This window comes from Drosophila rhopaloa, unplaced genomic scaffold (assembly GCF_018152115.1).
Source record: "Drosophila rhopaloa isolate 14029-0021.01 unplaced genomic scaffold, ASM1815211v1 contig_155, whole genome shotgun sequence".
Lineage (NCBI taxonomy): Eukaryota > Metazoa > Arthropoda > Insecta > Diptera > Drosophilidae > Drosophila > Drosophila rhopaloa.
In genome coordinates, this window is record NW_025335034.1 from 6,506,417 (window position 1) to 6,530,841 (window position 24,425).

At 38.8% G+C, this 24,425-nt stretch overlaps 1 protein-coding gene across 2 annotated transcripts in view; it reads left to right on the plus strand.

Moving 5' to 3' along the window:
• LOC108043631 overlaps positions 1-24,425 on the plus strand; it is a 69,285-nt gene that overhangs the window by 16,687 nt on the left and 28,173 nt on the right. For both annotated transcript variants that reach the window (XM_044456937.1, XM_044456938.1), the window contains exons 3-4: positions 6,177-7,102; positions 10,162-10,613. In XM_044456937.1, the coding sequence (XP_044312872.1) occupies positions 6,481-7,102; positions 10,162-10,613 (1,074 nt within the window). In that variant the 5' untranslated portion in view covers positions 6,177-6,480. The remainder of the gene's footprint in view (positions 1-6,176; positions 7,103-10,161; positions 10,614-24,425) is intronic.

The window sequence follows — 24,425 nt, forward strand, 5'->3', positions numbered from 1 at the left end:
CTATTTTAACTAAACAATATAATTCTGTTGAGATTCTCGAGTTTAAAATTGCTTGTGTAATATGCCATTTGGCTTAAAGCTTACCCTAATTTAAGCTTACACAGTTCACTTTCAATCCTGAATTAATACTTAATGCTAACATTTTGCATATTTTTTCTCTTTTACGAATTTAACAAGATATTTTTGTCGCTAAAAATAGGTTAAACAACTGTAGCACAAAGATGGGTACTAAATTCAAATATCCGTATAAAATGTACTGCAGAGTTATCTTTTGTTCTCACCAAATACGTTGACTATAGTACAAAATTTATTGTTTTCTCATAAGATTAGTGTCAATAATAAAGCGTTTATTTTCTATTTCTTAGCGAGCCAAGCTTAAAACACCCGGTCAGTTAAATTTTATCTACTTAATTCGGCTACCTATATTATATTATCTCTAATTACATATTATTTCTTTCCACAATCTATTGCAAAAACAAATGTTTTTTCCTTATATTCTTTCACCACAATACACCAAAAACTAGCAAAATTTGTTACGCACACCTAGTGGAAAAGCCCACAAATAAATATACGCACAACAACAAAAACAAAATCGCAAGGCAAAAGATAAAAGAGCGCGAATCCTGCAAATGTTTGCGCGACGCTGCAAGCGTTACATGTGTCACAGAACCCCAACCCAAACCCCTCCTGCCCTCCGCTACCCCTTCCCCTAGAAACCAGACGTGAATAACTGCCGGGGTTGCAAAAAAATAGAGAACCTACCCAAAAAGCGGGCTGAATTCGCGGGGTTCACATGGCGGCTAAAACAAGATTCGTGAGCAGTGGCGCAGAAGTTTGATCAGCGACATACCTCCGGGCGAACTCTTATGTAAGTTTCGCCGCATGGAACTCAAAAAACATCAGCTACAACACCAAAACTCGAATCCGAGCCACAGATTGCAATCAGAACGATACGATACGCAGAACAGCACAATTAAAAGTTTTGGTTTCCCAAAGATTTATGCGGCAGTGGCCGTTAAAGCTCCTTAAAATGTCCTTCCATTTGGTGAGGCTGCTACGCTAGGGTCACCGCTTAAAGGTTTTATCTTAACGTAATTTAAAACATGGGTATTTTGGAAATTTTTTATAAAAATAATATTATTCTGAAAATAACAATTCAAATGAAGATTTTCAAAAAAAGTATTCATAATAAATTTTCCATAAAAAACATTGTATACCAATTATGGTAAAAATTTAAGCCAGCTTTAGTAAATGGGGTTGCAGGAGGATGTTATTTGATCTTTATTTAGTTCAACATCCACAACTAAGGGAAAACAGTCAGTTTAAATTCAAAAAGTGAATAGTAAGTTAACCATTTTAAAGCCCACTCAAGTGTACATATATTAAGTCTTCCTTAACCTAAGAAATTACTATAAATGTTTACATCAAGGGATGTCACCGACTTCCCTTAACGAACCCAGTTGAGAACGATTCCATGTTTTCTTTCCATTAGCCATCTTCTCGAGTCGGACCTTTACACAACCCAATCCGAGGACCCGGCCTCAGACTCAATCCAAAGCCAGAACCAAGCAGAAAGCCCACCTCCAGCCTCCTCCGACCGCAATCAAATCGAGGTGGCAGGGTTGCCACCGCCAGCGACAGTTCGGTTAGCCGCACTTAGCGCGCCAACTTTTCGGGACAACTTCAGCAATTTAAATTGAAATGAGTGCCGCTGGCATGCCAAAGGGTCATGCGTTTGATAAAATGTGAGGTTTGCATGGACCGATTTTTTCACTCCCTCAATATTACAAAATTATTGTTTTTTTCATAAACTAGGCCTAAACGGCTTTCTGAATATGGCCAAGTTTGTTTAAGTTTTTGAACAATTTTACTACGCTACTTAATCTCTGACGCAAGAACTTTATATCGTAAAGGCTTGAAATTCTGAAAGTTGTATTCTAATAGCTTTTGTAAAAAGTATTTCTGAGTGCAGCATTTTGGTAAATAGTTGGGCGCGGTTTGCAGACCCCAAAGCAAAGGAGGCCCCAGGAGATTAAGAATGAGATGTAGCACTTGTCAATGTAAGGGTAACCACATAATTGAGTTATTACACTCACTGACAACAGTGCCCATGGTTCGTATAAATTTACTTCAACGAGCAGCCACAAAAACTAACAGGGAAAAAAACAAAAATAGTAAACAAAGAAGTTGGGTGGCGGCAGGCGAATATGGCCAAAAGCAAAAGCATGACAATTTATGGAATCCTTTCAGAGGTATATCAAGTCGACGGTTCTATGAGCTACAGCGAAAACAAAAAGGCGATATACCGGGCCAAAAAAATGAGTTAACATCCAAAACAAATTTGTTCGGTTGAATGCGGCATCTGTTTATCCCGTATTGTATGCCCAAATCGCTGTAAACTCAAAATTCGATTCTTATTGAATTAAGAAATAATATTCGAAAATGTCATGTGCTTCTTCAAATTAGCTCAAACATCTAAAGATACAAAAATATATTTGCCGACTTAATTGTATCATTGCTTTAATTCTACCACGCTAAAATTAAAATTTAAAATTTCCTACTAGTTTTAGGGTCTTTAAATTGATGGGAGACAATGCCTAATACCGTATCGTTGGCTGTTGTATCTCAGTGTAGGACCAACAGAAGGCGTTCATATCCCAAAGCATATGATAAGTAACGCAAACACCATCCCCAGACACCTAGCAGATCCTTCTGATGTACGTGCCTGTGTGTGAGACTGTGAGTGTTTGGGCCAAGTGCCACCCCCCACCTTCCCTGCCATACTCATCCGCCTCCTCAATCCACTCCGCACATTGTTAGTTCGGTGAAGAAGACGTCGACGATGCTACCGCTGAACTACGACCTCAAGTCACGGCCCAGTGCATATGTATGCGTATTAAGGACGCTCCAGATACAGACACAGTCGCACACAGATACCGCACTAACTGCCGTTTGGCCTGTGTCAATATGTATGTAAATAAGCGGGAAAACAAGTGGTTATAAATTTCCAAGGATGATGATGCCGGGCGACTGTCGCTGCCGTTGCGTATGAGTGTAGCACATTGCGTATACGCACCATCGACGCCAAAAGCCGTGAACCAAAAATAACCCATACGCATAAGGAGTTTGCATGTGTGTGTACCCTAATTATAATGCCCTAAAGAAAGGACGCCAGCGATACAAACTCAATAACAAAACAAAAATAGGCAAAGGGAAAAATGGGGAGAAAAATAAATAGAAATAAAATAAAGTAAACGTAAACATAGGCAAGATGAGATAAGAGTGCTGAGAGCTAATGAGGCGTGCATTGAAGAAAAGAAAAGCCTTTGAAAGGGATCCATCAAGTAACTTACAAAATTAAAGCTCAATTCCTCATCCACCATACTGACCCTTTCCATTTTTATGTCCTGCATCCTTGAAAGTTTTTAATATGTTTATTTATAAAAAGTAAACGCAGAGCAATGTGGCCACCGTTGCGTCGTCAATGTTGTTTATTACTGCTGCTCTTGTTGTTTATTATTTTCTCCCATCCGAGCCATTTTTGTCCCTTGAAACCCGTTTTACCACCCACCTTAAGTAGAGGTTGTCCACTACAAGTTTGCAGCTTTATTACACTTCTCATAGAATCCCATAAAATTAAAAGCAATTTTGTTGTTGCAAATACTTTAACTTTCGTTCTTGCCCTCGTTGGGCTGAAAGGTTTTACTTTTCGGTCGGATCGCACGACCAGTTACCCCTTTCATCGGAAAAGGGGTTAAAAGGTCAAATGGTACTCTGACTTTAGTAGGGGTCATAAGGAAGGGTCCGCGTTGTTTAATTGCCATTTAAACTTAATATTTTCAATTGTTTATTTAAGATTTGCTTTGTATATAAAATAGTGCCTAGGAAGGAATACAAAAATCCGTAATAAAATTAGCACAACCTTTTTGTTTTTGATGTTTGCAAATCAACAGTAATATTCAACAGTAATATTTTTTTTAATATACGTATTTTAACTTAAGCCCCTTTGAAGTCTTTGACTTTGAATTTTTATCGCGATTGCTTTAGATATTCAAAACACCTAATCGTTGTCCCTTCTTTTAATAACGCTGTAGTGGTTTTTTTCTTGTTCTCTAAGTGAACAATCGATTTTTGGTTCAAGACGCTATTTAAGTGGGACAACAATATTTGATCCTGCCACAACACATAATCCAAACACCATTCATCATTAATAAAAAGCTTCCAAAGACCAACATGTGTGCCGGGGTCCCGATTTTTTAACCTTAACAACAACAGCCACCATGTCATTGGCATTGTCATGTTGAGGCAATTTGCGTTGCCATGCCATCTCAGAACTTTCCAGCAGATTATTTATTTTGGCCCAGTGACAACAAAACAGGAGCATCAATCATTTCCGGGCAATCGGATGACAATGCCCCAGGACCTGTCAGAGGTGTAGGCCCCAACGGAGCATATTTTTAATATATAAATGAAAGTTTAGACTGTCATGTTGATGAATTGAAATATTGCCGCACGAATGCGTAACGCAGGTAATCAACCATCAAATTGCCGGGGGCTGAGCCGGAAGAAAAGGTGCTCCAGGAATAGACGACGCTCAGCCTGAACTTTTCGCTTTAAATTGCTCTAAAGTGGATGTTGAGTTTATGTGAGTGCGGGTGCTTTTTCGAATGAAGTAATCAAAGTAGGAAGAACGCTCAAGTAATCAGATTCAGAACGAGTTGGGCCAATGGGGAATGCGATATGTAAGCCTACAAAATATTTATTTAGTCAAATCAATTTTATGGCAATTCGGTTTTTATAGCGGCAGGCATAGATAAAAAAATCCCGCCTTAAATTATGCAAAGGTTGTCATTTCCACTTCCTCTCTGAGTACCTTTGAATTTAAGCAGTATGTACACAGAGAAAAGATCAATAAAGCACGTGAAAATTCAACAAAAGCAAATTATTGTAGAAAAAAGTTTTTCCCCATGAAAAACGGATTTGTGTTACTTGAATATTTGCATAAAATAACATTCGTTCTAAAGCCTTACTTTACCATTCCATGATGTCGTGAAAATTTGGCGTAAATTAAAACCTAAAAGCCTGGTATTCCAGCACTTGGTTGAACACAATTTTCAATTCGATTTAACAAGTGTGTCCCTTGCTAGAGTTTAAAAATCCATGCCAAATTAAATCTAACTCTTGAACTTGAAAGGGAGTTTTTCCCCCAGTGTATGTGCGTGTGGCTGCTCGATTCGTGTGGGTGAACGCCTAAACGTGCATAAAAACACACGCGGGAACAGCAACACCAGCAAACAGATGGAAAGTCAGCGGAAGCGCGTGCGTGACAGAGTGTAAATATCTGTCTGTGTGTTTGTTTCTGTCGATTCGCCTGTGCAAGTGTGTGTGCCAACTGAACTTTTAAACTAATTTGAAATTTTAATTTAATTAATTTGTGTGCGTATTTTTAATGAAAATGTCAGGGAGTCGGAAAGTTCCGTCGCTTGTGGGCCAAGGAAATGGTGAAGGCTTTAAATAAATCATGATGGCAGGTGTCTGGATTGCAAATTATATTGAAGAGGGGCTGTCATCTGACAAATTGATCAGGAAGACATGGATGACAAGGAAATACATCACCTTGACTAATTTTGGGATGAAGGATGTATAACCTTTTCAAGGATATATTTCCTATCAAATGGTTAAAAAGGAAAAATAAGCGATTATTCTTAATTACCCTTAAAAGCATACGCAGTATTGTCCGGTTCCTCGGTTCGTTTGCCCGATTCACTTTATATTGGAAATGTACCTTTTATTTAATTTGTATACAATTTACGCCGAAAGGTAGGCAACATCCTTTTAAATTCGAAACTGTAATATTGTGGTACAAGTATCACCAGGGTTTTGAAATTACTTCCAAATGTGTCTAAAAGTGTGCAGTCAAATAAATAAATATTCCGTAACTTCCTTTTACTTCCGGGTTCAAGTTGTATTGTTTCATATTTTACGACATTTTTATAAGTTCAATTAAATTCCAAGTGATTTCTTTGGCTTCTTCGAAATTTTATCCTTACGGAATTACTTCTAGGTATAAAATGTATAACCTACTTTTGTATTCCTGTTTTAACCTAGAATTATAATCTTTTCACAGAAAACTTTTAGCGAAAAATCAAATTGTTTCTGTCTTTCCTTTTTCGCAGGCAACAACAGCAATTTGCGAGCAATAGAAACACAATTATGGCAAATTCGAACAAAGCTTCGCCAAAGTTCATTAGCAACAATAATAGAGGAAATAACTACAAGTGCAGCTGCAGCGCCAGCATCAGTAGGGGCCACAAAATGTAATCGACCAAGGGCGTTTCACTTGAAAAGGGCCCACTCAGCTTGGCAGTGGGCAACGGTCAACGGCGACAGCAACAACCAACTCTGAATCGCTACAATCGACAACAAGCGCAATCACAACAGCAGCACCATCAAGAAACCAAACAAAAATACGCAACATAAATGAAGTTAACAATCTGTCAAATTGCTAAATTATTTCTGCTGTTGACAGCCTTCTTCTTTCTCAATTCCCCCAGCGCAGCCTCTTTAGCCCTCGGCTCGAATCCCACCTCCTCCTCCTCCTCCTCCTTCTACTCCTCCTACTCCTTCCGCCCAACGGCGGGTGTCCTTGTCCTGCAGGCGGCCAAGACAGGGACAGACTTTGCCACAACGCCAGCGGCGAAATCAGTTGCGGCTACGCGGACTTCCCCGGCGACAGCAGCAGCAACATCACTCGGCAGCAATTCAATTTGGCCACCAGCAACACAAACAAAGAGTCCACGTAATGCGCGTGAAGCTGAACGTCAGAAACGTCAAAAGCAACAGCCCACAACCCAACTGCAACAGCAGCAACAGAAGCGCCAGCAGCAGCAGCAACAACGGGGACAACAACGACAACGGCGACAGCAACAACAGCAGCAACAGAAGCGACAGCAACGGCAACATCAAAATCAACGACTGGCCGTTTTAATACCTTCTTCGCTGCACGTTGATATGACGCATGTGCAACAGGGCTTCCAGAATTTCCTCGACTTTTTCCAACTGCATTTATCTAATGCCAGCGTCGATTTCCTACGTGATGTGGGTGAGTACACACAAGCCGAAAAACAAACCCATCAGAAACAGGCCAAGCATCCTTGTTTGCCTTGTTTGTTGCCACAGCCTCTGAAAATCCCTGCCAACATGCATTTAGACATCGTGTTTTATCGATGATTTGTGTGTGCCTGATGCTCAAGTTTCCTTTTTTTTTTTGCTCGGAAAATACCACATGAGTCGGAGGCTGAAGGTGGCAGTTTATGAAGATGAATTGGCCGGCCGTTTGCTAGGGGTAAATGTTTGCTGGCAGCCAACAGAGTGGAAGTTATGGGAAACTTTGCTAATTGAGTGAGGAAATACAAATCAAGCGAACGAATTAAAGTTGAAGCTATCTAGACCGCAGAATCTTGAGAGGGAAGACACCCGGGACGAGATGACTTAACTTTTTTCCAGCCTTTACAAGGCGTTGGGCTCTGCTCCTTCGCAAACCCAATTTGCATGCATTATGCTTTGATTTCTTTTCTGCTCCCTCTTTCCCTCTTCCATAAATAACACCCCTCGTACAACGCAAGCAAATTTAAACTAATTTAAGCACGTCCTTTGACTTTTTCTTGAGTTCTAGGGGCGCCGGAAAATAGACACCAGCTTCTACGCGTTTTCCAGCAAAAGTTATAGCTTTAATTACGGGAAACTTTCCTTCCTAACTCAAGTTATCTTTCCTGGCTGTTCCCATTATAAATACTTTGCTCCCTGCTAGTGACAACTTACAGTTCCCGATTTATAACTAACAATTTAAAGCTTTCGTTTAGATTATGTGATAGTTTTAAAGCCAAAACGAACCAGCTGAAGCTTTAAAAGAGATTAGCAGCTGTCAATGGCGGGATATCAATTTGCAGAATAATTGGACAACATGGCGAAAGCCAATTGCAATGCGCAGACATCCTGACTTACACAACAGCAACATGTGTAAGCGTCCAATCAATCCACACTGCTCTCTGTGAGGTTTCTTACATAATATGTTATTCAACCCAGGCAAGGTCCCCTTTTCATGTTGTCCTCAGGTAAAAAGCAGCATTCAGCCGCTTTTGTGCCGTTGCCAACGATGGTCAGCAAATAGACTCGCAGACTTTGCTCCGGACATAAATTACCACCGGGGCAAGAAAGGAAGCAATATGCAACTAGAATCCATTTCAATATTTTGCAAAACATAAAAACCTGCTGCACACCAAGACAGCCAAGTTAAATTACGGCAAATGGAATTTATTTGTACGGAATGAAACTGTTACGTTAGTTGGGCTTGCAAATTGAATTTCGTTGTCGGGCACTTAAATCAATTTAGATGGCTGTGGGAGCGAGCAAGTTTTACCTGTTATTTATGACACCTGCGAGACAGCTCCTAAATTAAAGATATCAAACTTAAACTATCCGCCTTGTGAACAACAGCAAAATTGTTGCAATTGGCAAAAACTTCGGCGCCAAATAAGTGAGCGACAAAGTTGGCCATGTGTAGATGCCCGTGTTTACGCTGAAAATAACTGAAAAGAACTAAGCGCAGAGAAAGCAAGTTGAAATAATAAAGCAAGTAGCCGGACGAAGAAACTAGGACGGGAACGAAAGTTTTCAAACAGAAGTGCCACCGAGAGTCGGAATTAACTTTCAGCTTATCGCGATCTACGGCCAAATTCATTTAAATAGCTAATCACTTGGGCAAACCTAATTCCGCATAAATATTCACGAACATAAGCTAAAAGTTTTCAAAGGCAAAGTTTTAATTTACAGAGACTACTATTTACCAAGAAAAGTTCCTGAGCTGCCGGATTAGTGGGACCCAGCTCATGAGCAGCACTTTATGGGATTCTGATCCCCCGAATATTTTCAGTTACCATTCTCCACCGCGGTTGTAACTCCCGGGCTGTTGCTCCCCTGTCAAGAACCTGCAGTGCAAAGGCATGTGAATCACTGGCATCCATAACTCGGTCCACTTGTCGGATACTTGGCCAGTTGCTTGCGATGGCAGCCGTTAGCAGGCCATGCCGAGAACAGAAAGAGGGGCACTTGGAGCCCACAAAAGGGCCTGCCTCTGAAAAAGCCGTGCTGGCTTGGCTGTTTTAAGGCCGTATCAAATGGGCATCGAGCAATCGTCCGCCAGTCTCTTTCTTTGCATTCCCCTTAAGGCTCCTTGTGCTATTTAATTGTCTAGCTAAATTTGTGTTTAATGTTGAATGTGGCGATCACATCATTCAAGCTGCAAACCGAATATTTTGCTTAGACTTCCAAGCTGGATAAGCCCAAAAGCGTAGTTATTTTTTCTTAACTTAATAAATACAAAAGAGCTCATCTACTTGACATCAGTTTAAGAAAAACAAAACCTTATCTATGCTGATCGTCTTTGCATTCCCATTGAATTCAAAACATTTATTCCATAAAAACGTACGACAATTAATGTTATTCATAACTTTAATGCATATTAAGGCCTATGTAATATTCTTAAAATATTGCAATTTTCGATCTAATTATACTCGAATTTTTGGGCGTGATAAGCCTAATAATTGAAAACATCTTGAAAAATTGCAAAGGACGTAGCAAAGTTTAATTTAATAGATAATTGTCATTGATATACCCCCATACTTTTTTTTAGTAAATAATTCCTGAAATTCTACAATTACAGTTAATATTTACCCAAAAACGGTTTGGGTATTTTAAAATAAACTTAACTTATTTTCCGAGTATGAGAATCAATTTATTTCATGATTGCTCAACACGAAGCTTTTGGCCTTGCCGTAATTTAAAAGAAAGGAAAGATTTTTTAAAGTAAATTGCGTATTTAGCTTTAAAACAAGCTTAGTTTGCTTTGCCATATTTAATTGGCATCACTGTTTGGTGGACAAGGGGCAACAACTGCTGGCGTTGCAGACAGATTCTCGCTATGAGCATGGCAGCCTTCATCAGCAGTAACAGTTACTACACCGCTTTAGCACATACCCATATACATACACTCGCAGAAAAACCTCCCCAAGTCAGCTTAAATATGCAGAAGTTTTTTATATGCCACATAAAATGTTTCTCTTTCTTTTCGCCCTTCCCGATGATGTCGACGACGGCGCACAGATTTAAGTGGCTTCATTAAATTACTCGAGCTGCCCAAATACACGAGCGTTGTAAAGACTTTAAATGCGGGCATTAATGTAGACACCGACGTGGACGTGGACTTGAACATGGATGCGAACAAGGATCAGGGCGGCAACGGGGCTCGGAATCGGAATGGGAATGGGAATGCGAATATGGACGTTGACCCGCCCATCCAGCCACGTCAGCAACATTTGCAGCAGCAAACGCAGGAGGTGGAGCAACATCGTCATCGTCAGCAGGACTCCAAAGCGAAGCAGTTGTCGTCGGGCGAGGAGGCCTCCTTATCCTCCTTATCGTCCTTAACCGGTGGGAATGGCGAACATCGGTGGAACGTTGGCCGCAGCTCCTCGGGTCAGTGTCATCAGCTGGCTGAGCAGCTGGCCCTCGATTTCAATAAGACCGTCGTCCTGTGGCCCTGTCCGCGAATGAAAGTGAGTACGTCCTTACTTTAAGACCTCTGACACACAAAGGACAATCTTTGGCAGAATGATATAGGGGCGGACAGTCATCGGAAGATTATGTTTAAGTACATGTACTGTAAATTAGAGAATTGAAAAGAGAAAGGAAGCCAAGCACGGAAAGCTGAACCTATCAATTATCTTGTTTGGCTTAACTTTCCTAAGCCAGCTATTGAATATGAATATCCGATTTTTATAAAAATAAAATTATGTTCCTATACTCGTTCCTTTCACAGCTTTAGTAGTTCGATTTTAATGCGCTATGTGCATAGACAACTGAGGAAATTGTTGTTCTATGAGCTTTATGGCTATAGTCATTTGATTAATCAAAAACAATGGAAAATAGACCTTTCAAATTGTAAAGTTATGAAAATTGCGGATTTCTGACTTTCTGACAAATACAAAAAGGGACTTACAAATGAAGTGTACGCAGTTTAGAAATCCCTTGTCAATCTTCCACAAAAAACCGGGACCCTACACCCGCTAACACAATAAATAAAACTTAATAACATGTCAATAAGAAAAAATTTTTTACCTATTTTGATTAATTTTTGAAGAATTATATTATAAATATGACTAAGATGATGCATCAACATAAGCTTTTCAAGAACACATTTAATATTTGATGTTGTTTAACAAAAACAAATGTTCCCTAAACTGGTATCACTTAATCTTCGTATGAATCTGCATGCTTATTTTGAAATCTCTGGTTCATGGGGTCAAAAGGACAGACGGACAGACAGGCGGACAAGGCTTAATCGACTCGGCTACAGATACAAGTCAATACTATATATACTTTATAATGTCGAAAATGCTTGCTTCTACCTGTTACATATTTTTTACCGAATACTTTAGGAGTAACGGGTGTAATACGAATTATTAGCTTTTATAATTACTTTAGCCCAAGCTCAATATTGAAATACCATTTCTGAATTCGTGCTTCCTTTGATCAAGCTTAAATGCTTTTGGTTCATTCGAAATAGCTGCAAATAAATTTTTGTTCTGTTTTTAAGTTACATGTAAAAGCCGCCAGCAAAATACGGTGTGTTAATTAAGCAGAAATTTAAGCAAAATAACTAGGAACATGGCTTGCAGCAACCGCAGGCATTTTGCAGCAGCAATTTGCAATTTTCCAAAACAATCTTCAAACGGAGAAAGGAGACAGTTCGCACCACAAAAGTTCATCAAGTCAAGTCCGTGGCTGTTTGCTGAGGGTTGCAAGCAAACAGGAAATGGAAAAACCGAGCCAAAGGCTGTAGGATGAAGGATTTTGGTGGTGGTTAGAGGCAGAGATGCGGGAACTATCCAAAATATGCTGGAAAATTGCTTGATGAAAGTCGACGCTGGCATGAAATTACTTTTTGCGGCAAGTGTTGCCCTGTCTCACCTTCCCGCCCCGCACTTGCCTGCTAAATTCTAGTTGCATGCCAACAAGTGCCCAAAAGAATATCGGGCTAAATCCACCAGTCTTCCCGCATGCTCCTACTTGGCCAACTGTCACACAAAGTTGTGCAACATAAAGTTCTGCTCGTTACTTTTGCATATTTTTATGAGCCCGCCCGGGTGGTGGGGAATTTTTGTTGACAATTGATTGACAAGTGCTGAGCGAAATGCTTCCAAAAGTTTGTTAACTTGTTGAAAATGTCAGCAAAGTTATTAATGAAAATCTGTGGGGCCTGAAATGCCCTGACAAACTGTAAGAAAATGACTGGCAAATGGAACTGTTTTGGGCTCTGCTCAGCCAATGGCAAAATAATAGACTGCTGGCTTGGATGCCAAGATAAATAGCATCTGGCCCGTAGAATGCAAATAATTTCGTTGGAAATCAGGCGACGAAGATGATGCTGGTGGGTGGCTATGCCGTGCATACTGAAGCACGTTGTTAAAGAGCCATAATTTCATATTTTGATTGCTTAAAGCCCTGGCTCTGCTGCTCCCAGCATGCATTTAAATCACTCAACGAGTGTTGCTGCCGGCTGAAGGCACGTGCCACGCCCTGCTTTCCTACGCTCCCTGGCCTTTTCGTCCTTGATCCTTGTAACGACACGTCTCACCCGTACAAGCCAGTACAATCATAAACAACAAGAAAGGAAAGCTAACTTCGGGCGGAGCCGAAGTTGATATACCCTTGCAGAATACTCTGTTAATTATATTCTCCAAAATTATTCATATGATGCATTCTTAATACTCATAAAAAATCCCAACTTCCTAACTTTAAAAACACCAAAGTTATGGCATTTCCAACGTTCAGTTATATGGCAGCTATAGGATATAGTCGGCCGATCCTTATGAAATTTGGTAGGTCGGATTGATTGGCCAAAAATAAAACCCATAGAAAATCCCAACTTCCTAACTTAACAAACACCAAAGTTATGGCATTTCCGATTAATCAGTTATATGGCGGCTATAGGATATAGTCGGCCGATCCTTATGAAATTTGGTAGGTCAGATTGATTGGCCAAATATAAGACCCATAGAAAATCCCAACTTCCTAACTTTACAAACACCAAAGTAATGGCATTTCCGATCAATCAGTTATATGGCAGCTATAGGATATAGTCGGCCGATCCCGGCCGTTCCGACTTATATACTGCGTGCAAAGGAAAGAAGGGTGTGTGCAAAGTTTCAATTCGATATCTTTAAAACTGAGAGACTAGTTTGCGTAGAAACAGACGGACAGACAGACGGACAGACAGACGGACAGACGGACAGACGGACATGGCTATATCAACTCAGGAGGTGATCCTGATCAAGAATATATATACTTTATAGGGTCGGTGATGTCTCCTTCACTGCGTTGCACACTTTTGACCAAAATTATAATACCCTCTGCAAGGGTATAAAAATGTTTCAGCCTTGACAGCTGTTTTTCTCTAGCTGCTTAGCTGCACTGAGCTGAGCTCAGCCGAGCTTGGCTTACAATCGGCAGGGAGATGATATATGCATATCAAGTGCAGCTTGGCTAGTTGCTAAAAACGCAAAATACGCGAAAAAATAAAACCCACAAAAGTACAGTCACAGCTCATCAAAAAAAGTCGTTACAACCACTAGTACGCGTGGCAGAAGTGAAAATTTAAAGAAGAAATGCACACCAGTTTTATGCTTTTCATTACGTGCTTTTTTCTACACAGCAAAGATCTGACAGAAAATAAACTAATTCCCAGTAAGTAACATAATTAATTGAACTTTTTGTGTGTACACTTTCATTGAGAAATGTAGATGATTTTCTTTATTTACGCTTACAATGAATTTCACCTGAAATCGCCATAAAAAGAATCTTAGAGTGATTGGCTCATATTATTATCGCAAATTTTTCTAAAATTTGTTTTGTTTTTTCTTACATTTAGGAGTTGGTCAATCATTTCCAAAAAAACCATGCTCAATTTTATTGATCTTGTTATTAATTATTATTTAATTTGTTTTGCTTTCAACATATGTACTTAAGGTCGGCAACACACAAACATTTTATAAATAGAAAAGTAGGAGCAGATAAACTGGATAAGGGGAATAAATACAAGAATCAAACAACTTAATTTTTTGCTTGTTGGCAGACACTAGGACTAGAACACGTGACCTATACGGAGCGATGGAATTGTAAAATAAATATTTCTAAAACAACCGTCTGTAGTTTGCCAAATAAAAACAACCGTTTTTTCAATTTTAATTTCTTTTATTTTTAAAATTTATAAAATTTATTATTTAAATATAAACTTATATATAAAAAAAATTTCTAAAGTCAGATAATTTTTCCGGGTACCCACGATTTTTAGCTTTCCAACATTTAATGTCCAAGTCTACACCGATTTTGTAAATTTTAGGGCTATTTCTCTTGATTTTACAAAATTTGACATGACTTTGTTCTACAAATTATGGCAATTTCGTCCTTTTTTAAATTTTATCGAATGAGAGCGCTCTTAATTTAAGAAAAATTAGTTCTTTTTTTCTTATTAAACATAATTTTAGGTCGATTTTGTTCTAAGGGTAGTGTAATTTTTAACAATATTGTATTTGTTTCATTTGACTCTACGATTAGTGAATACAGAGAGAAAAATGTTATCGCACATTCTCTACTCTGTTTTAAAGTGTTTAACTTGAACTTTACTAAAGCAACAGTAATTTATTATTTATTAAAAATGATCAGTGCCATCAATATTTTTGCAACTTTCCATCATGAACTTTAATTAGACCCATTAGTGCATGAACTCGAATAGGCTTATGGGGCAAGCATTTAAATGTGTACACTGTATGGCACAGTTTTCCGGTCCAATTGGCATATGCGCAATACTGTGCCCTAAAAACTTTTGAGAACTCGCTTTAAGCGTGCCCGGAACCCCTCGTCCTTCCACACGGCGATATAACAATTCCAGTCGATGTGCCCGCTTTAAAGGCATCTCAGTAGGGATCGCATTTCCGAGTCGCTGGCAGTTTGCGAACTTTCACAGCTGCCCAGGGGACGTTCCCTGGTCCCTGGGTGACGGAGGGGGATTCGGAGGGGAACAAAACGCATCAATTGCAACTTTTGTGCGGCATTTGTGTCGCTGATTTAGGGGCGGTTCCAACGCAACAACGTGGGTAGGCGTATTTTGTTGCCCTTGCAGCGCATAAATATCGCACAGCGTATCACACTTAATTGCACGTTTTGTAACTTTGTCGCTATTTCTCTGGCCTTTTGTTGGATGCAATTGTCGGTTAAAAGTACGCGTGGCAACGTGGCTTGTGCCCCCTTTCTTGCCAGGTAGCCGACTTTTTTCAAACTCTGGTCTGTTCATTAAGTTGGAAGACTTTTTTGAATTCATAATTGTTCGCTTCTTAAGTAGTCCATAAGTGAATTTCTTTTCATAAATGATAGCTCAAAATACGCTTAAGAATATTCAACAACTATTTGTTTTAATAAAAACAGCAAATCTATTGAGATATTTGAAATTAGGTTTTTTAAAGACAGGAGACTAATGAAAACAAGAACAGAGAACAAGATACCAAATGGTTACTTTTTGATTCACATAAATTTTTAAAATTCCCTCAGTTACCTAATAAGTTTTTTTTATAAAATGATAATCAAAATAATGAGTACTTTTCCTCGCTTTTCGTTTTGTTTTTGACATTTGTCCCCTCAGCCTATTATTATTAATTAAATTTAAAAATATTTTGGAATATGCAAATCAAATTCGAATTTTTAAATTCGATTATTTGACTTTTTTGTTTATCAAAAATGTTTTTGCTGTCAACTGTGACAGATCCATCTCAACATTCATACCCTGTTAGTAGATGTTTGTGATAAAAAAAAGTACGTGTCTTAATTACAACCTCGTCTGCCAGCTGGTAATTTGTTTTGATTTTTTAAAGAGCTTTCTTGCCCCATACAACTTTGCTAACCCCCAAATAGAGCTAAAAAACGTAAAAAAACGAATAAATGAAGATTAATGTTGCATTACAATTGAATGCGGTTCTAGGCGGGTAATGGGTGTATCTCCAATCCCCGGCAGAAAACTGTAATCATTAAAGAAACGCTCCGCCAATCTAGAACGACTTTGCCATTTTTCTCATTCAGTCGAGTCAGTCCGTCAAGTCAGACCATCTCTGACGGTCAGTCACTCATTCATGCAGTGAGTCACTCATTCAGCCCGTCAGCTGGCACTGCACTTTATCATGGCAAAAGTGTGGATTCAAACACTTGGAATACCACCCATCCCCAAGCTCATCCTGCTATTGTCCCAGTGAGCATTTGCTTTTCAGTCAATCAGTTTGACAATTGACAATCGCAAAGCGAGCTGAGAGCTGCATCAATGATAACGATGGCATCCGTTCTGGCTAGGCACTGATATGACCATCGGGGAATAGTTGCGGTTGGGGGATTGCTTTCTCCAACAATGAGTGGGTAACCATGATTGTTACAATATAAATATGAGAGCAAAACACTATTGCAGGTAAGTAGAATGAATAACAACTCATTGGCGATATTAATTGCAGACGATTTTGAAATGTTGTTAGATAGCTCCACATCAAGTTTAAAAGAAAGAAAGCTAACTCTGCCAAGTCCAAGTGTTTTATACCGAAAATAAACAGTTGTTTAATAAGTATATTGACTTATCCATTTTTCTTCTTTCTTATATAAACTTCGGGTAGTCGAGCTACCCCCGTTCATGTTTTTATATATGTATGTATCTTTATAAATTTTTGGATACGCTTTGCATCCCGCCTGTCCGACTCATCATTGATTTACCATGTTGTTTGCATCGGACCTTTGCTGCAGGTTCTTCTGCAACACTGAGTGGTTACATGTCCATGATTGATTGCTGTTTACGCGCCTCGACCACGCCCATCGATGGATTCACGTGGGACTTCAATTCCCGCGAAGGAAGTGTTCAAATTGAGTTTCAGGATTTTTGTGATTCCCGCTCGCGCTTTTAGCTTGCGTTATTTGGTTTTTTGGCTTTTGTAAATTCCATTTTGCTGCGTTTGCATAAATGGAATTGAAATTTTTGCTTGTGCTTTTTATTCAATCCACATATTGGGAAACCCCTCAATATAGCTTAGCTCAAACGGTCACATCGTCAACTAATCAAATTTTAAGCTGCTTGCCACGGGGGCACTTGCCATTTCAGGGTCATTGAAACGAAAACTCCATCGTGAGTCAAAACAGACACAAACACAATTAAGTGCAGTGTCCTGTATCCTTTTATCTTTGTTTGGTGTTTGGGTGTTGAGTGCTCAGCTGAATATGCAGCACATCTGTCAGCATGTCCCACAAAATTCTTCTCCCCCCCAACTTGCCCCACTTATTGCAGTTTTCTAAAAGCTTTGCCTTACCATCACCACCCCGGCGTGTACGTAATATTTCGCCGTAAATTGCAAAGAAAATGGAGCTTTGTTTGCAGCAACATCATCAAAAGCAGCAGCATCATAATCTCGGGGGATGGAGGAGGAATTGGCTTATTTATTATGATGATGCCATGTTTAGGTCAATGCACCGTCTGATGTGCCATGTCGCTTAGTAATCAGCCACATGTAGTAAACATGCGTGAAAAAGAGAAAATGTAATCCAATGGCGACAAGGAAGAGAAAAGATAGAGAAGATATTGGTATATTCCTACCATTTTAAATGACTTACGTACTACGTACTACGTACTACGTACTACTGATGGTCCGATCGGAATTACCGGTTAAAAGGTATCGTTTTATCTAAAGAGTGTACAGAGAGAAACTTTAAGAAACCAATGGTTATTGGCTTAGAAAAAATAATGTCAAAGTGAAAAATTAAAAATATATTTGTCGAATAAAAGATCAATCGTATGAATTTGTAATTTTTTGTGTTTATGAATTAAATCGATGTTTTAGAGTCCTGGAATAATCAATAACCAAACTTTCCACAAATTATCTTTTTTGACTTCCATAGAAATAAACGCTCACATTCCAGTAAACTTTCGGTTTTTATTGTAATGATTTTAATTTTAGTGTGTTTCATGTGTGTTTATTTTTGGGTAAAACGATTAATTATTTCTTATATTTTTACACATTTGATCAGGAACTCAAGGTTCAAATTTAGGGCAGGTTATTGTTTTGGAAATTCAAAAATGTCTAAAACTGACATCCGTTTTGTCAAGTTACCGAGGAGAGGCAACTATCCGGTGGCTTTTACTTATTTGAAAAGTTTCTCTTACAACTCAAGAGACTATGCTATGTGATATTTGAGTAGGGTCGACTACCTCGTAGCTCGAAACGACCGCCCACTTTTTGACTTGCAGATAATCGGTGGAAAACCCCTTGCTTTATTATTTTTTTTCTTTTTTAATTTTTTACCGAAATACCACACATTTAACATTTTTTTTTATTTGCAAAAACTTTTTTCTGGTTATTTTTTGATTGAAGTAATTTATTTTATACAATTGATTTTTTTAAATGTTCAGGTACATTTTAAAGTAGAAAGCAAAAATAACCATTTACAGAAATCAAACGACTAAATCAATGACTTTAAATCTGAAAGACTAGTTTGCGTAGAAATGGACAGACGGACATCAATTTCCGATTTTTATAAGATTTAAAGTTTATTACTGAAACCGTACACCAGTTCAATGCGAATATTAAAAAAAGGAAGTTATTCGTTCATTTTCGATTGCTTATATCGCAGCATTATGGTTCAGGCGTCCGATTCTGTCCGTTCCACTGCATTATGTTAAGTCATTACCACAGATAAGTAATGACTGCAGGTGCCACATCACACAATCAAGTCGTTCAATTTTGCATGGTCAAGTGTTCAGGTATCAACTTATCTGTTGGTATATGTATTTGAGTAATTGTGGAACGAGTTGGTCTGCCGGTCTGCTGGGAATATTGATTTCCGATTTGCGATACTCCATTGATTTTTGATGCGCATCACGCAAATAAAGAGAAATTAAATTTTAATCCATTTGGCTGACGTGTGCCTTTATACTTGTTTTACCTCTCGCAGGCAGTTAATTTCAGTCGAGACCAGCACGGTATTTAACAACAATCAGAAGAAACAATTAAAAAGCAAATAAACAAGAATGCCGGCGTTTTATTTGGGGTTGAAAAGTAATCTGAAACAGTTTTATTAAATATGCAAGATAGAAATGTTTGATTTTAAAAAATTGAGTTTAAACTTTCCAACTGACATTTTTAAAAGTTTAAGGTTTTGGGAAATGATTTAATGATACAATTTTACTTTTTTTTTCATATTTAATTAGGTTGGACGTAGTCTTTGTTCTATATTAACAGATCAGAAGGAGATATCTTTCTTTCTACAGTAAATTAACTGTTATGGTCCGTTCATTCAACCCACAAAACATTATTATTTCACACATTATTTCTGTTGACCTATAAATGATGACTCAATATCTATTAATTGATTAAGCTATTCGTTTGCAGCAGCTTTATTTAAATGATGACTCAACGTCTATTAATTGATTCATACTCAGCGGCTTAAATGAAATGTTTTAATTTCTCTAGTCAATCCGGGTCCCATGCATATTCAAACTCAGTAAATATTGTTTCAAAGCCACAGCTGTTAGCAGTCGACAAAATCATATTTTTCAGAGTCTTCCTTTGGGCAGTGAACGGATCTCCGGCTGGCATGTGGCAATTAAAGAGATAGAATTATGTAAGGGGAAAATCGGGGAAACCTGAAGGTGACCTTTCAGACAATCTGGTGAAAGCCCTTCGTTAGGCTAAGTGGCAGGGACATAAAACCTTTTTGCGTCGCTTCCCACATTAATTGCATTCATCGCACCGCCCTTTGGGATGCAGCAATTTGCATAAAAATCATAATAAATTCAATGATGCTTATTTTGCAAGAAAACCTCTCGCTTCGCACATTTTCTCCGACGTTTTCAGTCCTTTATTTCGCCGAGAGAGAGTTGCTCATAAAAAGGCTGGCGGCCCAAAGAGGTTGCCACTTAGGCACCGTTCAATTATTCATAAAGTTGGCCCAACAAAGTACTGCTCATACGTGGCCAAAACCGGGGGCTTAATGGTCAGAAGCAGAGCTCCGGGGAGAAAGGGGGCCTTCAGAAATTAAATCGCTTAACAAGCAGTCAAATCGCTTTATATGGCTTCATCAGGTGGAGCAAAGCACACCAAATTTCGGCAACCATCCATCTTTACTGCCTTTATAGTCGTAAAACATTATGAACTGTCTTCAGCTGTCACAATAATTTTATTTATGAAAGTCTGAGCTCAAGCTAAGTGACACATAATACACCTCAAAAGTCAAATATTTTGATATCGCTCAACCTAAACCAAACTATAAATTACGAAATGGGCGGAAGTGCTTACTCTGAGGAGAAAACAAATAAATTTGGCTGGGATATGAACAACCAAAAACTGCGGTCAACATAATAGCACTAGAAAGGCAAGTAAGATATAATCCACTTGATGTCATCGTTAATAAAGGTCCTTACCAAAAGTTTCTAGTTTTAATCTCTGTAAAGACACGATACTTATGAACTTTTTAATTTGTTATTATTTAAAAAAAAATAACAAAGAACCAAGCAAATAGAAAGACGGGATTATTTTTAAACAAATCCAATAATATTATATATTGGCTTCCCTATGAAGATTAAGCTATCTTTGTGACCATGACTATAAATGTGCACATTCTGAATAGTGGCCTGGCATTAAAAAGCAATTTCCTCGGCTGAAGCAAATAAACCGAACAAAAATTACACGAGACAAAATCCATCAAGCAAACATTCCGTAATTCAAATCGGATTCCACTCGAAGGGAAGGGAAAAACTGCAGAAATTTGCCAAGTGCTTAGACTAGAGTGAAAACAATTTGGCAATGGCAGCACGTGCGCATGTGATTTGCATCTGTGTGTGTGTGTGGGTTGGTGGCGGAGTGTGTGTTGTGTGTTAGCCAGGAGGACAGCCATTTTGGACAGTCAGTCAGCTGTGGCCCTGCTGGTGGTAACTTTATAGCACCTCAATGTTTGTTGCCACTTTGCCACACAATAAAAATGCTCCATCTATTCCTCTTGGCCTGAAAAAAGTGCTGTCCAATGTAGGCCAAAACTTCATCGTTCGTTTGCTCCTTCTGCGGCATATAATGGGTTTGTTGCAGCCGCATGTTCCAGCCATTTATCCTCAGTTAAATGGCAGCAAATTAAGTGGCCGTCGCCAAAGTTTTGCCTTTCTTTTATTGTATATTGATAATAATGACGGCCCTCCAAAAAAGAAGTAAATTCGTCCATTAATTTTTATCTCGCAAGGCCAGCTGTTGGTTATTTTATATCGAAAATGAATAAGCATCTGAAGTTTACCAGCTGCTGTAGGAAATTTAAACGCTAATACGATTGTGAACGCAATGCTGAGGAAGTATAAATGCTACATTTGGTCCGACGCCCAGAAGATTAAAATAATGATTAAGGGATAATGGTTTGTCAACCAAACTGAAAGTTTATTTCAGAGTAGGGAGCCCTTTCACATCCTCACAAATATGCTTTTCAATGTCATTGTCAATCCTTTAACAGAAATACATTTAATAAGCCCAGATAAATAATTTCATCCTCACCAAACATATATGGAAGTCACCACAAAAGACCAATTGAAATGTTTCGTATAGATATGCGCACGCCCCTAACTAAATTATTAATATGTGAATAAGTTTACAAAGCTGTTATGTGTAGCGAATTGTAAAGCAGCAAAAGATATACAAGGCAACAAAATATAAAATACGCAACAAAAGGGGTCGCTTGAGTTGAATAGGGATAAGCCAAACATCTGATTTTCCTTATGGTGGAGGTGGCAAGGTCTTCCCTCACTTCTTCGTTTATTCCTGGTTAGAAAATCTGCCAAAGAGGCTGGCAAATGTCAAATATTTGCTGAGCTGTGATTAATGTTGATTCTTTTTTTGGCTCTTGCCTCCTTTGCATAACATCTCGGCTGAGGACCAACAGCAATTCACCTGTGAATAAATGCCAAAGAACAAAAAATAAATCAAGCGAGCGGAAAAGAAAAAGCGCAAGGAAAACTCATTTTCCGCCTGCTTGACAAAAAAAATATATGTATATGTATGTATTTCCTTCGGCTCGGCAAATTAATTAAATTGATTGAACGTTAAACAATTTGTCCGAGCCATTAAAACAGAGACCAAACAATGAAACCCAAAGGAAGTCCAACATCCCCACGATTCCCTCGAATTTCCCAAGTGCACTTAGTAGCCGGGGGTTGGAGGGGAAAGCGGCCAGGAAGTGGCAATAGGGGCATCCAAAGGGGTGTAATACCAGTAAATGCTCCGTGTACAATGGCTGGTCACGTTGTGTCAATAGACGTCCGAACTGCACTTCGCTGCCAAATTGTTGCAATTGTTTTAACAATTTGCTGCATTACCCAAGCCCCCCAAAACCCCGATATGGTCCCTCTGACCAGCTGCCTCCGCCGGACACGAATGAGAAAGTTTTTCGAACTTTGGCACAGCTTATTGATGGCCAAACAAACAAGAAGGCAAAAACCAATAATTGTAAACAATGCCATTAAATAACAAGGAGCTTTCTGCTCATTTAGGCACTATACAAAAATTGCACAGAGAAAGTAAACTTTATAATATAATTGGATTATTTTTTGTTCCGCATCAAGTATTTGTACAGATTTAAGCATTTACGTTTCTCATTGAGTTGGAAGCTTTTGACATGAAACAAGAGTCTAGATCAAATAAAATTAGTTCGAAAAAATTTATTAACTTCCCTATAAATATACCTTAAGGACATTTAAATAAGCTTTTTTTGCGTCCCTGCTTAAAATTATAGTTTTAGCTACACTGACAACTTCATTTAAATGATAAATTGATGAGATAAGGAAGTAATCATTAATATTTATTTGCCGATGTCTTTACAGTTTTGTCTTTTTGAACAATGCTCTTTGCACTCCCTCTTTCTTTACCTCTGTCAATATTTCGTACAAATCATGGCTCCTAAAAGATTATTTTGCAAAGATTTATCCGTCATTTCGTTCAATATTTATGTGTCCATTATATGTAAGAATAAAATAAGGAAAGCACAAAAAAAAATGTGAAAAATCATCAAACAGATTTCAATTTTGAAGTCGTCCCCTTAACTTTGCCCCTCTGATTGCTTCCGGTGTTGATAATGCCGTTGCCCCTGTTGTTGCTTTCGAAATTCAATTTTGTAGAAAATTGTATGTGTCCAAGCTGCCTACACGTATTTTCTCAAACGTTTTTCAATTTATTTCGTCTGCCAAAATAATGAAGCAGGCAAACGGCCATACAACAGGCAGCTGTCCTGCCAAACTCAAATCAAGCCGACAAATGAGTCTAAACACAGATGAAAAACAAGCTAACCAAATGTCGACCGAAGAGAAAGGTCAAAAAGGTACAAAAAACAAGTTAAAGCTAGGTCTCTGACAGCCCCTTCCCCACTCGCCCCCGCATCCCATCTGAACAGCCCTCATCAACGGCAATGGAAAATCGAAGTTTTCCGCCCAACTCCCAACCAGCAAGGACCTTTTATGCTCGGGGACGACGATGATTATGACGGAGGGCGCACAAAAAAGGCGAGGGCAGGATTATTGATTAAAGTTGGTTGTCTGCGTATGGACCACTTAAATGCCCTGATTAAACGTGATTGAATTGTCTACGGTCATGTTGCGGATTCGTTTGTGCGAAGAGCTAGTAGCTACAAAGTGCACCATCTATGTAGTCGTCATTTTCAGGCAGTATTAGCTAGTTTTATAAAACATAAATAAAACAAGAGAGAACGCTATAGTCGAGTGCCTCGACTATTAGATACCCTTTACTCAGCTAAACAACTTTAGATTTTGCATTAACGTAATGTGAATTAGAGTGACCACATGAAAAAAGGACAAAAAGTTCAAATTATCAATTTGAATTAGGCGATCTCTTAGAGCTGGCAGCTTTACAGCACGAGCATCAGCACCAGCGCTGCTTTAGCGCAGGCAGCTTTTGTCCTGCACCAGCATACACACATACGCCATGGTTTGACTCAGACCTCCAATTTGGCTAACTTGATTTGATTTGCATAGTTCTTGGGATATAGTTCGGTATTGACAAATGAAAACCATCGCAATTTCCTTTAATAGAAATCGTTATCGAGAATTAACGTTGACTCTGTTGAGCACCTTGGCCAGCTGTTCCAAAGTCATCCGTTAGATGGCGCTATTGTATTGCGGAAATGTAGGCGCTAGCCAGGCTTAAGCGTTTAATGAGTTTTCATAATAGCATCAAAACTGTGGCCACAGCTTGTGGCTTCTGGGCGTCAGAGGGGGCGTGGCACCATTTTGTAACAAACTTGCGCTG